The sequence below is a fragment of the Phalaenopsis equestris genome, unplaced genomic scaffold, assembly GCF_001263595.1.
Source record: "Phalaenopsis equestris unplaced genomic scaffold, ASM126359v1 Scaffold001057, whole genome shotgun sequence".
NCBI lineage: Eukaryota > Viridiplantae > Streptophyta > Magnoliopsida > Asparagales > Orchidaceae > Phalaenopsis > Phalaenopsis equestris.
The window spans coordinates 213,413-230,887 of NW_018165496.1; the positions used below are offsets into that span (position 1 = coordinate 213,413).

The following is a 17,475-nucleotide window of genomic DNA, read 5'->3' on the forward strand; positions in this document are numbered from 1 at the left end:
AGTAGGCCGGCCCTTGAACCTCTCTAGCTGAACTGCCTCAGCTTTCCCTATCCGGTTCAGCTTGAGTGAGCCCCCGCGTCACTAGTGTTTCATGGTGGTCATGTGCTCTTCACTTTCACATGTGATCTGGTGGGTTGTCGGCACCCCTAGGCATTGTTCGTTATTTCTCCTTTCTCCCATCATGGATGTAGATAATATTTATCACTCAGATATGGCAATTTTTTTCCTGCTAGTAAAAAAAATGAATCTTTTTGTACTAAACCTTTCTTACAAGCTCTCACAAAGAATATTTTTTGATCCAAGACAATTGTTCTTAAAGATCTTGTAACTTGCCAAGGCACGTAAGCCATTTTGTTCTCTAATGAGGAAATTTTGGAAATTGTTAACCCTTTGCTTTTACTTTAAGTGATCCTCCTATGGAAGTTCTATGAAGATGCTTCTCTAAAGTATATCCTTTATGTATTTCTCAAATTGAGAATTAAAAAAAAAGGTATGACTGAAAAAAATGAGAACCCCAAAAAGAACCAAACACGGTAGATCGTAAAATTATTATTTGGGCATAAGTAGGTATACAATATCAAATATGATACAAATAAGATATTTGAAAGATATAAAGTTAGACTCATAGGAAAATGTGATGCTCAAGTCTATGGGTGGGATCATGGCAAAAAATTTTGCACCAATCTCAAAGCTAAACACCATCCAGTTATTTTGATCCTTAGTGGCCAACCTTAACTAGTTCTCATAACAGTTTGATGTAAAAAAAAATGCACTTATATAGCAAATTAGACCTTATAATAGTTGGAGGTAAATAGTGCATTCTTGCATAGCAAACTTAAGGAATCTTTTATGGAACCTACAAGATTTCAGTAATAACCATATATGAAGTTAAAGAAAATTTAAAATGAGCTCAAGCAATTTCCAAGAGCATGATTTGAGTAGCAGAGTATTGAAAATATAAGATTCAAACAAAACCTCAAAAGATCACCTTCATAAAGAAATTACATGAAGTCAAGATTATAATTCTCAAATTATATGTGGATAACATAACAGTATAAAAGATGATCTAAAAGAAAATAAGCAGTGAAAGATCGTCTAGCCAAAAAATTTGAAATTAAGTATATAGAAAGACTCAATTTTTTTGCTTGAGATTAAAGTACACTACTAAGGGTCCGTTTGGGGCAGCTTATAAGTGTGGGCGGCGTTTTCAAAACACCGCCATACCGTTTGGTTCGCGTTTTTCGACAGCTTATCCGAAACTGCGTTTGGGTTTTTACACTAAACGCAGGCCGCGGGCCGACCCCCCTGGCCCGCGGGCCGCGTTTCAGGATAAGCAGCTTATCCTGAAACGCACAAACTGCCCCAAACGGACCCTAAGTTAAGTGTTGCCGAGATGAGATTGCTTAGTTGGATGAGTGGCTTTACACTAGAGACAAAATACGAAATGAATATATCCGTGATAGGTTTGGTGTAGCTCCAGTGGTAGACAAGATTAGAAATGTCGTCTTAGATGGTTTGGTCAACATTAAACGTTGGTCATCTGATGATCAGGTTAAAAGAGTAGATGGCTTAGATTTATGTTAAGAAAGGCAGAGATAGGCCTAGAGAAACTTGGGCATATTGTCTAAAAAAAGATCTTAATTTATTTCAATTAAATGAAAATATGACACTCAGTAGGACGCAATGGATGGAAAGGATTCATGTAACCGACCCTACTTAGTGGATAAAGGCTTGTTGTTGTTGTTGTTCTTGTATTAAAGTACTCTACTCAAAAGGCAAGGATATTTATCTCTCAATAAAAATGCATAATCAATCTATTAAATGAGATAGGTATGATGGGATGCTGCCCTTCAAAAGTTCCAATTAACTATTGTCACAAACTTAAAGAGATTGGTAATCGCCTAGAAGTTAGAAAATGAAGGTATCAAAGGCTACATAAGATGCTTATCTACCTTATCCACTCAAGGCCAGACATAGCCTATGTTGTAAGTGCTAGCCTATTTATGTATAATTAAATGAATGCATCCACATGCAACAGAAAAAACCCTTCAACGCCAAAAAGAAGCAGAATACAATGAATCTTACTCAAAAGAAATAGAAGGCTAAATTTAGAAGCATACATAGATCTTGACTGAGAAGAATCTCTTACAAATAAACGTCTATAACCGGTTACTACACTTAGGTGAGAATATAGTCACTTAGATAAGTCATAAGAAGACCATAGTCAGAAAATCTAACACTGAAGCTAAATTTCATATTATAACCCAAGGGTAATGTAAATTATTATGAATCAAAATTTTACTGAACAACTTTAAAATAAAATGGAAAGATACAATGATATCAACCTTGCATGAATCCAATCCAACATAATAGAACCATTCAATATTCCTTAAATGAAAATTAAAGCAGACTAATATGTTTAATGAACCTTATTCAAGGAAAATTGAATAATCAATTTAGAAACATACAATGATCCTGATTGGGAAGAATCCCTTACAAATAAAATTTCTACTACCAGTCACTGCACTGGGTGAGAATATAATCACTTGAAGAAGATAAGAGAAAATACTCACCAAATCTAACACTAAAGCTAAATTTTAGGTAATAACCCAAGTAATACGAAAACTATTATGAATCAAAATTATCCTAGAAGACTTAAAAAATAAAATCGGAACATACTGTAAAGTTATATTGTAATAACAAATCAATAATTAACATCACACAATCCAATCTAACATAACAGAATCAAGCACAGAAATTGCTTGATATTTCATCAAAGAAAAATTAAAATATGACTCCTAAACAAAGTACAATAGAACTTCACAATTACAATATCTACACCAAGTTAGGCATAAGAAAACATCTACTCTACAGTTTAAAGAGTATTAACAGTACTGATAGCCAACTTGACAAACAATAGGATCACAAAACTAGTTGCCCATCTTATCATCCCTCCTTGGCAATTTGTGAGCCTTGAGGGGTGGAATTTCCTCCCAAATTTCACGAAAATAAATGTGTGCAAGTAATAATAGTATTCATAGACAAAAACTGAGTATAATCTAGAATTCCATTGTATGAACAAAACTTCTAATGAAATACATACAAGAATCAAATTACTTCTCTCTAAACTTGAAATGGCATACAATAATATAGTATTAACTCTAAATCTACGTTCATCTCAAACCCAAATATTGATGGCCATATTATGCAAAGGAGAGGTATCCAAAAGACTTCAAAATGTTATCGTTGTTGTCATTTAAAATCCATTTCCCACCTCATTCTTTTCAATTATTTGAGTAAAATGTTTGGTCTCATTCTGCTCGCCTTTCAACCTCTATCGAAGTACCTCCAGAACTATATGACCATCACTTTGAAACATTGACCTGAGATATCGAAAACATTCACTCTTTTAATGCTCTGATCACCCATTATTACAGCTCTACCACTAGATCTACCACCATTAAAACTATATTCCATGTCTTCAGTTTTAGATCTACTCAAATGAAAGCCTTTAAACTCCAATGTAGACCTCAATAATTCAAGTATTTCTTGAACTCCTTCTCTAGTTTTATCCACTAGAAGGATATCGTCAGCAAAAAGCATGCACCAAGATACATCTCCTGTACATGTATAGTAAGAACATTCATAACTAAAGCAAAAAGATATGGGATTAAAGATGATCCCTGGTGCAATCCAGCTGCAATAGAAAAATACTTAGTCAATCATTCTTCTGTTCAAACACAAGTAACAACTCTAGTATACATATCTTTAACGACTTAAATATAAGTCATATCAACACATTTCTTTTCTAGAACTCTCCAAGGAACTTCTCTCGGAATCTTATTGTAAGCTTCTTCTAATTCAATAAAAATCATATGTAGAGCCTCATTACTCTCAATACTTCTCCATCAAACCTCTCAATAATGGTATAGCTTCCATAGTAGACTTGCCCGAATAAATCCAAACTAATTATGAGAAATCTTTGTATCATTTCTTAACATATGTTCAATTACCCTTTTCCATAATTTTAAAGTATGATGCATTAACTTAACTCCTCTATAATTTGCACACTCTTGTGTATCATTTTTATTTGTAAAAATGGGCACCAAAATACTCTTCCTCCACTCATAGGACATCTTTTCAGTTTTTTAAATAATATTAAAGAGTTTAGTAAGCCAAGAAACTCCCAAATCTCACACATATTTTTCAAAATTTATATCATCTACAATATTTATTACTTTACATAATTTTTAAAAGTTGAGGCTTATGTCTCAGAATGCCTTGAAGCATCCTTAAAACGCGAATGAAAAATGTTTCATTACCCAATTGTGCAAATTTTAAACCTCGGTATGATGTTGCATCATCTTTTTTGTCAACTCCACAAGTTAGTTATTAATCGATTGAGCACATCCTACACCAACTACATATCCTAGTTTGATTCTATCATCAATAGAGTTGGCCATAAGTATATGTCATCAAAATTATCTAAGGGCTTCAACATTCTTGTTATCATACATACTTCACGCTTTATTTTGACTAGCAAATGCAACGACGTGGAGAGTCATGATCCAGAAGGCGCTTCAAGTATTAGTCAATCAAATCAATTTATGCTACCATAATCTAACAAGATTTATAATCAGCAATTTCAATAGCATCGACGATTATGAAACAACATGTAAAGCTACTTAAAGACTACAAGAAACAGACAAGCACCAACGGATGTACATCATTAAAAAAGACCAATCAACCCATGAAGAGGTAGATGGATAACACATTGTTAGCTAACCACCTTGAATAAAGAATGGTTAGCCAACACGGCTTCCCTCTCTGTATTATATTATAATCCATGAAGAGGTGGTTGGATAACATATTGTTAGCTAACCACCTTATATAAAGATTGGCTAGACAACATGGCTTCCCTCTCTGTATCCTCTTATATTCTAAAGATGAATTGATCAAATCATTTAAATAAATGTGAAACATCATTAATATTCAATTGAGCTTACTTAGTTAAATTTATTAATGTAAAACTTATCTCCAATTTTTATAAGAGTTCATACCTATGGAAATCTAATTCCAATTCTATAGAATTACATAAATAATTGAATTAATTCCCTTACTACTCTTTCTGTCTATAATAAGCACTTCTCTAGATGTATCAACTCCTTCATGTCCTCACTTTACGAATATAATTGCAGGAAATAATACAAGGGCAAGATTTAATGAAGTGCAAAAAAAAATTGAAGTAAAAAACATCCAATCCAATTTTGACTTTACATCTTAAAACATAAAATAAAACAAAACCCTAACTCTACATCCTATTCTCTCATTGACATTATATAGCCAAAACTTGGACAAAACCTCTTCTAGATTTATTTCATTTGAATTCCAATCGAAAACTATAAAATAAGCCAATGTAAACAAATTATTCAGGTTTTGCAAATAGTTACCATTCCTATCCTTAACTTTGGATCAACAGAATTGGGATTGAGACAAGGATCACTAATCCCTTCCCATCCTGATCCTAAATCAAGTTGGGCCAAAGTTCAACTTTCATCCCATCCTCCTTATTGTCATCTTTAATTTCACATCTCTATCAAGACGAAAATAAAAAAAAATGTAGAATGACAAGTTCAATAAATCTCAACATGGTAAACTTTGCTCCATTTTGAATAGAGCACCACCGACCCTCATTTATGTAAAATAGCTCAGCCTTATGATGAAAAAGGAATACATTGTTTTCCAATAGTACAATGAAGCTTAAAGAATAAAAAAATTAAACACAATTAAAATCTTCCTCTTTCTCTCTCTCCTCCATCCCGTAAGAACAAGTTGCAGTATAGGATGACCAATACCGCATCCATAACATAGCAACTACTAAGCAGCCAAAACAACAAGCATAACATCATGATACCAAGGCAATAGACAAGAAACCTTTATCTAGTGATCCAAAAAGCTCTCAAGTAATTTGCATTAAAAAAAATTTCAATGCGGAGAAGTGAAATTATGGGGGAAAAAAGGTAATGAACTATGAAATTGCATTCTTTTGAATAATTCCTAAAGGAGACATCAAGAAAAAAAAAATGAAAAAGGACTGTGCACAGAAAATTAAAAAATTTAGCCTAGAATGAATTCACAAAATCCTCCTTTTAAGTAATTGGCCATTTTTCATAAAGTAATTGGCCATTTTTCATAGAGTAAAATAAGAAATTTTCCCATTTATAAGGGATTATTGTCATCATTTTATGTTTTAAGCAATGAGATAAGGTATCTAATTCATTAACTTAATTAATAGCTTATATGAATCATCAAGTTCTATCATTACTAGTAATGAATTTATGAAATAAGGATATAAATAAGCCTCCATTGTGAGATAACTGTGAAGCTTGAATGAAAATCAGAACTCCTCAAAATTTCTCTTTTAATTCTCACAACCAAAGGTTCACACACCTTAGTATTTGGTAAAACTCACTCAATTTTTATTGAAATTGAGTTATTTAAAGCTCTATCTTTTTGAGATTTGACTACCAACAAGTTACATTTTTACTACATTGAACAATTAGGCCTCCATCAACCACGATCACTCCTCAATCTCGTAAGTTCCTCCCAATACGAGCCCTTAATGAACATATCTCATTCTTGGTCCTAGGGGCATTACTCTAGGTACACCACCATATATCTTTAAACCTTAATTTCATATTGGTCCCATTTAGAGGTAACAATAAACTTAAATTAACATTTAACATTCATGAGAAATAAACTAATATAATGCATCAATGAATATAGATATTATGAATAAGAAAGACATCTATCTATTGTTGAACTATTTAAAAATGTAACTTCGCACAACATAAATGCATATTTGGCAAGTCATTTGAATAAATATGGAAAACTACCTCACTCAAGAAACTAGATTAACAATTTTTTACAAAAATGCATGGCTAATAATGTCCTTGCACAAGCACCATTAGCAATAACATGAGTAAATATAAACATATTTAGAGATTCTTTTCTTAGCAACCCCTTAAACTTTCAAAATTTATTTTTAAAAAAATTAAATGCGTAAATTCAAGCAATTTGAATCGAGTTCTTATTTTGTACACTAAATAAACATGGTCCATCCATAAAGTGAAATAGGAATGCATATTATGTGATTTACTTCTTATAAATGAGAAGCTCTGCTTGCAAATATGCATACATCCAACACAAATAAATGACATAAAGGGTATATCGTGCAGGGTTATTGCCAAATTAACTCAGATAATTCATTCTTTGGCCTAAGGCAACCCAATAGTATTTGACAAATTAGCTAATATAAAAAAATCTTTAGCCCATACTTTCTCATATCAACCCTAAAGAATGGTGCATTAATATTAATATAACTAACCCGAGACCCCCATCCACCCACCCAAGAAAAAAAAACACCCCATCTTTCTTAAACAAAGGTTTCAAGCCCCACAACCCTATTCGTTGCCCCTTTCCCTAGTTTTCTTGCGTAAAACCCAGCATGAATCCATCTTTTCTCCATAAACCAATAATATTCAAAAAGGCTCTTTGCCAACCTTCCAAACACAAGTAATATCCTCCTTGTGAATACAAGTTATAATTTGACACCTATCACATCTCAGCCTAGCAGGGGGTGCAAAGAATATTCGGTTTTTCATTACAACCTATCAAATCATTTTTAACACATGTAGCAACCTTATCACAAGCTCCCATAACCTACTCTAATCTCAAACATGTTTAGTTGGTGTCATAAACTTGTGATTTACAGAGAGTATCATGCATGCATATCTAAAATATAACTCTCATTATCATTGCTCAGATTTTAATCCACTAGAAATCAAAATCAATTTCTTAGAATAAGGAAGAAACAATAGAAATTAATTTAATTTAACTTTAGATTTAGAAACTCACAAGTATATGTTTGTCTTCACACAAATACGCACTTATACATTTAATATTATAATAACACGCACAAGTGAGTGTGCAAGTGCACGTCACACACACAAATATTAGGAATCTAGAAAACAATTTAAAATTGAAAAAAATATGGCACGAATAAAGTAATATATAACATCTAAATAACGTAGTTCCAACTCGACCCAAATTAAAAAATATATATTTTTTAATTTGAGGCCATCTTACTTGAACTTGACTCAATATCGTCCCTACACATAGATGCTATCAAGCAATGGAGGAGAATGAGCTATATGGGTTGCATAGAGCCGCTAGTCTATTCATATTCATTGAGTTTTTGGTAAGAAGGCTTGCAAATTTAGTCAAAGATGAATAATTAGTGACGGAGGTTTTGAGTGTTTAAGGGAAATATGTCTTATTATTTTTATATTGTCTAAAAGTCCTATATATTAGTTGCTTGTTGTTTTGAATGAGACACCTATGTTGAGATCACAAACGTAGGATTTAGTTGATAGTTGCCTTCGATTATAACACAAATTGATTCCTTGGATATTTAAAGATCATAGGTGTTACTTCAACAATTAACAAAGGAAGAAATTAGGGTAGACACCCATACACAAGAACTATACAATTGTTCACATACTCCACTATAATCATTGTGTATGAACACTTCGTAAGTTGAAGAGCGCGTCAAAATTCGAAGACGGGAAAAAACCCCTTTCACAGCTCACGTCACTTGAATGCTCCATTTTACTCAATTACATAGAAAAAGAATTATATGTGTGAAACCTATTCGAACGCTCTAGCGTAAAATATTGCATGTTCATGAATCCATTTGAAAATATTCCCCAATGTTAAGAATCCAGACAACCACTCCTAAGTTGGGAACAAGATCATTGGTGAGGAACACAGATTATAAGTTCCAAGGAATTGTGGAAAGCAAATGGGTGAAACATATTTTTTTCTTACAAATCTGCAAAAAATACTACAATTTGATTAGTTGATTTTCAATCCGTTCCAGGAGCTATCTAATCTCCATCTCCCTAATAAGTTGTTAAAAAGCAAATTACATATTTATTTGATGCACTATTAAGTATCTCTATGCTAAATAGATGTATTATTCATCATAAACAGGCCTCTCTGTGGTGAGCACAAGCCATCTGTACTATGTCCTAACAGTTGGATCCTTCTGCATCCGAAACTGTAGTATCCTATAAAATTCTACTAAACTTCAAAATTACTAGGTGAAATAGGTGCATTCCAGAGGTTACAAATGTACAAACAACAAGTGAAAATTTCAAATTTTCTGATGATGCCCCGAGTTCTCAATATAACTGAATCATCATTATCTCAACGTTCTTATCAGTGAAGAAAGGAAACCACTACAATAAATCCGTCATTCAACCAAAAAAGGAATCAACAGACCAACATCTTCTTACATAACGTCTAACACCAATGAAATTAAAGCATATTTCTCTTACGCATACTTTTTAAAAACACGATCTCTTACAACCATAACAAGACCGACATGGAGTATATTTTTCAAACCCTAACAAGACGATTGAGCCAATAAATTAAGTTTTAATACAGAAAAAACGAGACACGGATCATCAGAACCAAAACCAAACTCGATCTAGAGAAGCGTACATGGAGCTAATTGTAGTAGAGCTCGAGGCCCATCCCGTCGTGTATCTCGTAGTCCTTCAGGGTGATGTGATCCTTGTATATGTTGTACCATTTCTGGATGCGGATCTTGTCCGCCCGAGTTCCAGTCTGAGCGGCCACCAGCTTCTTGAGATCGCCGATGGTGTCGTCTTCGTTGCACTTCACCCGCACCTTCTTCCCCAGCCGATCGTTCAACACCACCTCGATCATTTTGTTTGGCTCTCAATCTAGCCGACTGCGTACTCTTTGTCGAATAAATTGCGGATTCGAGAGGGCAAAGAGAACCTTTTTATTGCGGCTGTAGCTTGTTCTCCAAGTGATCCATTATGCCGCGTAAACACGAAGGACGGGAGAGCCTATTTTTCTTTGATAATATAATTGATTATTTATTGATTATGTGTTGCTAAGGCGGCACTGCTTGCCATGATCAGCCCTCATGGGTGTAAGTGAGTCAAGTTGGCTCTTTAGTCGGTTCGAGCATGACTTCATTAGTGGCTCGTGAATAGGGGCATAAACGAGCCGAACACGAGCAGAGCTAGTGTGTTCGTGTTCGGCTCGTTTGCTTAGCGAGTCAAATACTAGTCATTTATGAACAAAGTGTCATTTTGACAACTTTAATCACCTAACAATAAGATGTTAACGATTGGGGCAAGATTTAAAATATCATTTAAATCTAATTTAATAATTTTATTATATTTTATTCATTAATACTTTTAATTGATTATAAATATGTGTAGCCTTGTAATCAATTAAATTTTTAAAAAATACTACTCATCAAAGATATATATATAATTGACTAGTAGTATTTCGAGCCGAACACGAACGAACAAATATTGGTTTGTGTTGTTTATGTTTGGCTCGTTAACTTAGTGAACGAGTCGAACGTGAGTTTCTTAACGAGTCAAGCATGAGTTGTTCGTGAACAACGAGCCGTTTTGACAACCCTACTCGTGAACTAAGCTTGATGAGCCAATAAGTCGAGCTCAAACTAATCCTAACACTACTTGTTAGCTCGTGAGCCGACTCGTTAAAAAAATGCTAATATAAAAAATACTAAAAATATATTAACTTTTAAGACTTTTATCTTTGAGGTATTAAAAATGTTTAAAAAAATAATATTTAGTATTGTATATTAGGTGATTTCTCATTGTTTATTTTCTGATTATTTATTCAATTTGACATCTTATTATAAAGTTAGATTAAAATAATATTTTTTTTTCTTTTTATGATAAACAAGCTGACTCGCAAGTTCACTCGAACTTTTAGACTTAAGCTCGAGCTAGAGCTTGAACTTGATAAAGTTAATCAAGCTCAAGCTAAAGAGGATGGCAGGTGCTCAACTAGACTCGTTTACACCCCTACCAGCGAAATATTCGAGTTTTATTTGGTGGTAGTTTAATGAATATATATATATATATATATTGTTGACCTCATTTTTGGTTGAGGTCTAGTCTTTCTCTTTAGTAGCCTAGGGTCTAGCCATAAGACTTTCCTATTGATTATTCTTAAAGAACTAGAAAAAGGCACCCTCATCATTAAAAATTCTAAACTCTTCTTTACTCAACTTGAAGTTCCACATATTGGTCCTAACCTCTAGCACTTAGTAGGTGGGGTCATTATGGGAGAGCTCAAGGAGAGTTCCTATAGGAATGTTGGACCTTAGGGTTGACCCTGAGTGTTAGTCTAGAGCTAAGGCACTCACTTCACTCACAATCACTCACTACCTTAAACCCAGAATTTCACGACTTTGGTCCCTTGAGCCTTTGGGAAACTCATGTAGATGGTCCCCTAAACCTACTAGACTTCGGCTAGGGTTTAGCTAAAACCAGTACATAGAGGACCCAAATGGGGTTTTCATTGGTCCATTGCTTACTTTTGGTGGTTAGTTCCCCAATTTTACCCAAAATACTCAGCCTGGCCTTGTGCCTCTAAACTCCCCCAAATTACCTAAGTACCCTTGAAACCGTAAATTTGGTCAAAATTCCCAAATTTATCTAAAATACCCAAACTTGTTCAAAAATTATTTCAAACTTTTTGAAAACACCCAAATTACCAAAAATCACCAAAAATTGTCAAATTACCAAAATACCCCTCCTTAGCCAAAAATTCCAAAAAATTCCAAAAATTCACAAAATATTCCTAATTTCACTTTTCTTAACTACCACATGACCCAAATTTGTCCAATTTGACCATTTTGACCAAAACCCTCAAATTATCTTTAAAAGCCCAATTTCCCCAAATCTACTTCAAATGTACATCAAATTGGTCCCCATTTTCCCCAATTTCAATCATAAACTTAAATTCACCTTTCCTATGACCAATCTAAACCAAATCCAAGCTCAATTGGCCCATGCTTTGAACCCAATTTTTTATTTAGGTCAAACCCCCAATTTGGACCCATATTTTGGACACATGACCTAGTCTCACCAAACTGAATCCATAGCCCCCTCAATTGGACATGGTTTATATTGAAAACTCTTTATAACATTCCTACAAATCAAAATTGACCATCAATTAGTCTTAGTGAAATCTCAATTTTATTTAATTTCAACCTAGGCCAAATGCCCCAAATTTTGTCCCAAATTGGCTATGCCTCCAAATTTCACCAAATTGAATGTTTAAGCCCCAAAATTGGCACCCAATTCACGTTGCAAACTCTTCATGGCATTCCTATTGACCATTATCAATAATCAATTTGGACTTATCCCAAGGCTAACCCAATCTAGACCCAAGTCTAGCCCAACATGCCCAAAATGACCAAATCTTTAAAATCCTTCAAATTGACCCTCCAATTGAACTCAAAATCACTTCAACCCTTCACCAAAAATGTTCATTACAATCATCTACATCAAATGCATCAATAAATTGGGTTTGGGTCAATTGACATGGAGGGTCAATTGACATGGATAGCCTAGCCCAAACCTAAGTTTTGGTCATTTGAACCCACATTGGACCCATGCACTAAAATTAGCCTAACCACTCGAAAGCCACCAAATTAATGACTCCACAGCATTAGTTGGACCCTAGTGGGGCCCTAGTGACCAAGCTAAACCCTATAAAACCACCTAAGCTAAGCCATGGATCAAAAGTCCTCTGAATCAAGGGATTTTGATTCCATATTTGCTTAAGCTTAAGATTCTTTTTGCCAAAATTAAGCCTCAGCTCATTAAATTGCTATGACATATTCCCCTGGGTTCTCTAAGCTCCTAGCCACCTCCCCTTGTCATGGCCGGCCGACTTAGTCACCGAAAAAGCCAAAACCAAGGGCCACCTCCCCTTTAACTTCACTCAAATCAAACCAAGAGGCTACCTCATCCAAATGAGATGTCCATTTATAGAAACGCCCACCCCCCCCCCCCCCCCCCCCCCCACAGCCATAGAAGGGGAGCTAAAAATTTCTCAGACAGAGACCTCCAAATCACTCACAGAACTTCCTCAAGACCTCCATAGTGCAATCCAATCACTCCATTGCCCTAATTCCTCCTGTGTAACCCTAATTTTGAGCTAAAAAATTAGTGCAGAAAGGGACATCCCTTAAAACTCCACCAAACTCCAATTACTTGTGCCCACACCTTTACAACAGCAAGGGAAGGCAAAGCCCCATCAAATCTCCCTTCCATTGAGCCCCTAGCATAGACTTTGATCAAAACCTGAAATCGAGCTTAGTTGAATTCATGCCTAGACCTTACACCACAACAAGAGGCTCAACCCCTAGCCTCCTTGGTCTCCAACGAACGTGCCAAGCGCCTCTGATCGAAGCTTCCCTTCTCAGAGCCAAGGTATTGAACTTCTTCTCCTTCTGAGCTTCTTTTGATTCTCCATTTTCTTGGGCTTAATTTCATGGGATCTTAACCGTATGAATATGTTCCTCTAGTCTAGATGAGCATTTTAAAAAAATTTCACTTAGTTTGGCTGAGAAATGAGGGAGATATCAAGTTTGGAAGATGGACGGTTCTAGAGCTAGGTTATCGGGGACGACGACGGAGCGTCGTTCGATCAAGCGTGTATCGGATGGACGGTCAAGATGAAATCGGACAGCACTTCAGGACATAAGCTGCGGGTCAAGTCAGCGCTGAAGTGGATGGCAGCGTCGAATGGGAGCGCGCCGCGTGGAGTTTTAGAGCCGTAGTAGGTTGACGAGGCGCCACGCGTTTAAATAGATAAATAGGGAATTAAAAAATTTAGAAAATGACTCTTAACTTCAAAAATTCATATCTTGGTGTAGAAAAATCACAAAAATAAAATAAAAATACTCACTTGCTCAGTGAACAAAGGAAAACAATGTGGAAATAATTTGAAGTCCATTTGATGCACATTTTATTTTTAATTAATTAAACACTGTTTTGAGTCTTTTGATTCTTCATGCATATAGAAATTTCACCATGGCTTGAAATTTTGGCATGTTGTAGCCTTTATCAAGAGGAAGATTCTTTGATTTTTTCAAAGCTAGAGAAGACCTCTAGACAGAGAACCATATTTTTCAAGTTTTCGTACATTATTTGTTTAAATTAATCATAATAATCAGCATGTTATTTAAAAAAATCCAAGAAAAATTTGATAGATTTATTATTACTAAAGAACCCTTAGAAAAATTTCTCATGAGTCAAATCATTCAAAATAAACCTAATTTGCCTAAACCTTATAAACCCAATTTGCCTAAACCTTCAATCACTAAGATAATTAATTTTGGAAAATATAAACATAAAAATGACTTGGTTTTTAATCTTCACTATTTTTTAAGATGCAGAGAACTCCCCATAAAAATTTTAAAGCATTTTGAGTCAATTTGATGGCCTAAATTGATTTTTCAAGTTAAATATCTTTTTTGGCACTAAAATAAGTTTTAATGATCAAAATATAACTCAAAAAATTATGAAAACTTATTTTTTGAGTTCTCTGTGATCAGGAGAATTTTATAAAAAGAAAATTATGTTTAAAATAAAATTTTCATTTTTAAGCCCATTTTTAATTATTTAAATAATTAAAAAATTCATAAAATCACAAAATTAATAAAATTCATAGAAATATTCTAAATTGTTTTCTAAGCACTTCGAAATAATTGGAATATTTTTCCCAATTTTCTAAATAATGATATTGTATTTTGAAACTTAAAATAATTTTTAAAAGCTAAAAAATGGGTTTCCACTAAAATAATTCCAATAAATCAAACTAAAATCAGAAAAATATAAAGTTTGCTTATCTGGGTTTTTTGACTTCAGGGAGATTTTTCAAAAATGCAAAACTTAATTTTTCTTATTTAAAATATTTTATATTTAATAAATATCATAGAAATTAAAATAATTCTAATAATTCAAATAAAATTAAAAAAATCATGAACTTTTGTTCAAATGGCTCTCCAGTCTAGGCCTAGCTCCAGTAAAATATTCAAGAGATTAACTTTTCCTTGGTCAAGTTATTAAATTTTCTTTGAGAAATCCTATTTTTGCTTGTAAATAATCATGTAGATTAAATTAAATTTTAAAAAATCACATTTTCTCCTCTGATGTTTTAATTGACCCATGAATGAGGTAGGATAAAAATTTCAAATTCATTTGATTTGAATTTGACAAATTATGAAGTGTTAAGCCTTAGGGGCAAAAGTGTAATTTTAGGAATTTGTCCTTAATTAACATTTAGGCTTAACTCAAGGAGAGAAATGGGCAAACTCTGTGGGTAACCTATGACCTTAATTTGGATGTTTGAAACACAAGAGGTTAATTGGTAGTAACCAACCTCACTTTCTTAATAGAAACGATAAGTTAATAAATTTCTAAATTATTAAAATTTGGAAGTTTATTAAAATAAAGTGAACCCAGGACTTAGGGGTATGACTTTTAAGGTCAATAATTAATCAATTTAATACCCTTATTTTTATTTTTAAATGAAATTCAAATAATGAATCAAGATCACCTAAAACTTAACATTTTCAAAAGTAATTAAGACACTCACCTAGGTCGTAAGGGCTTAGTAGTGATCTAAGTTAAATCAATACTGATTAAACGAGGATTAGAAAAGAAAACATAGCTAAAATTTAAGACCTTTAAAACACGACAAGCCCAATGAGGATCGAGATTTGGCTAAGAGTTCCAATAACACTAGCTTGCCCTCTTTAAGGGTCTTCATTCACATAATCTTCAAAATTAAATTACAAATGATAATTATCCTACTCTTAAGGATAATTAGAACATCAATGTTCTTTGAGCATTAGGGCATTCATAGAATGAATTATTAAGCAGCATAATAAGTTTAAATGAGCTCGAGACTTTTCACCAGGTGATAAGAGGGAAGCATGGACCTGCTTCTTCCTCCTTACCCTTTGGATACCTCAAAGGTCTACTAAACTTAATATGTTTTGCTTAACAAAAATCATCCTTAATTAAACTCCTAAGGACCCACCAAGATATGACATAAGGTTAGGAAAACTACCAAAACCTTACTTTTCTGCCTCTACATGAAACTTAATCACAAAAATCACAAAAAATAACAACTACAACTAAATTAAGACGTCTCTATCGGATGATCAGGAATCCCTCGGAGGAGGTAACCTACTGTTGCTAACAAGGCTTCCCACGGTCTAAATGAAATTATGGAACTCATTAAGTTGGGTTTAGTAAATTCATTTGAACTAATTGAATCCAATAGAAAATAGTGGTGACAGAATGAGGGAACCGTGGGATCCTAACCGGTGTCGCTCTAATCAACTTTAACATGCCCCATAAAATTTAAAGAACTTCAACCATAAGGCCACCTGATTTGACATCATAACTTGACACCCTAGAAAACAAAAACTCGTCACTGTAAGGAGCTTGGAGCTAGCATGGTGGGCAACACGGCCATCTTCAACAGCAAAACTTGTCTTCCCCAGCTAAACCATTCCTTCTTTAGAATTAAACAACCAAGCCATAAGATTTCGAGGTTTTTTGCTTATGCAACATAAATCCTCACCTCATCTCTAGACCTTTGTACATTCATGTCGTACAATATAAGCCCTAACTTGTCTTAGGATTTCGAGGTTGTCGTTCGTCACGACCTGAATCCTCACATCTTCCAAGCTATTTGTGTGACTGCTTCACACAAATGTAAGCCCTAAATTAATAAAATTTGCAAGATGAAACACTTAAATTTTTCTCCTCAAAACTGAAGTCAAACAATATGACAGACTGGGAAGGCACCGAGGTTCTCATTCGGATCTATGTCATCCCCTAGTTCTTTCTTCTTTAGATTCTATAATAAAAATGTTACAAATTTGAATTATTCCCCTTTCACACCTCTTTGTCTAATTTCATTGAAAAATCATTTCCTTTGAATTCCTTGAAGATAATATTTCTTGAATTTTATCGAAAGTTTTCTTAGATGACTTCGGTCATTTAAGATGTAATTAACTACAGGGGCTTGCCCTTATAGAAAGTTTTTCTCGAACTCAGCTTAATATAAACCCTATTTAATTCTTCATATTAAATAAGAGAAATTGTCGTCAAATAAAATGATTTCGTAGACCAAACGGATGTCATATATTTCTTAGCTTATTTGATAGAGCCTCATTCTCAAGTCTTGTATTTATCCTTCGGGATAGATACATGATTTGAGATATAACGCTCTTTCATTTAAACTATAAAAATATGAGGTCAGTTTGATTTCATAATTTTTTAAATTTAAACGTTCTTCCGAAGCGGGTGACGAGATTTCGATTTCGGTGATCGACAGCTTCTTACGGGCAACTCCCCAAACCAAAATAATGTCGATATATATATATATATGTATGTATGTATGTATGTATATATGTGTATGTATATATAGTTGGGAATGTTGATTAGTAATAGAATATAATCCATGCTTGTTATGTATCTTAATGGCTTTAATCTGGTGTAGGGATGGGTTTGTGTCTGGCTT

General features: G+C 33.9%; 1 protein-coding gene across 2 annotated transcripts in view; it reads right to left on the reverse strand.

The window, feature by feature from the left end:
- The window catches only part of LOC110032910 (ubiquitin-like protein 5), a 34,906-nt gene extending 24,962 nt beyond the window's left edge, over window positions 1–9,944 (reverse strand). For both annotated transcript variants that reach the window (XM_020736695.1, XM_020736696.1), the window contains exon 1: window positions 9,568–9,944. In XM_020736695.1, coding sequence (XP_020592354.1) covers window positions 9,574–9,795 — 222 coding nt within the window. In that variant the 5' untranslated portion in view covers window positions 9,796–9,944 and the 3' untranslated portion in view covers window positions 9,568–9,573. The remainder of the gene's footprint in view (window positions 1–9,567) is intronic.
- Window positions 9,945–17,475: the final 7,531 nt, after the last annotated feature.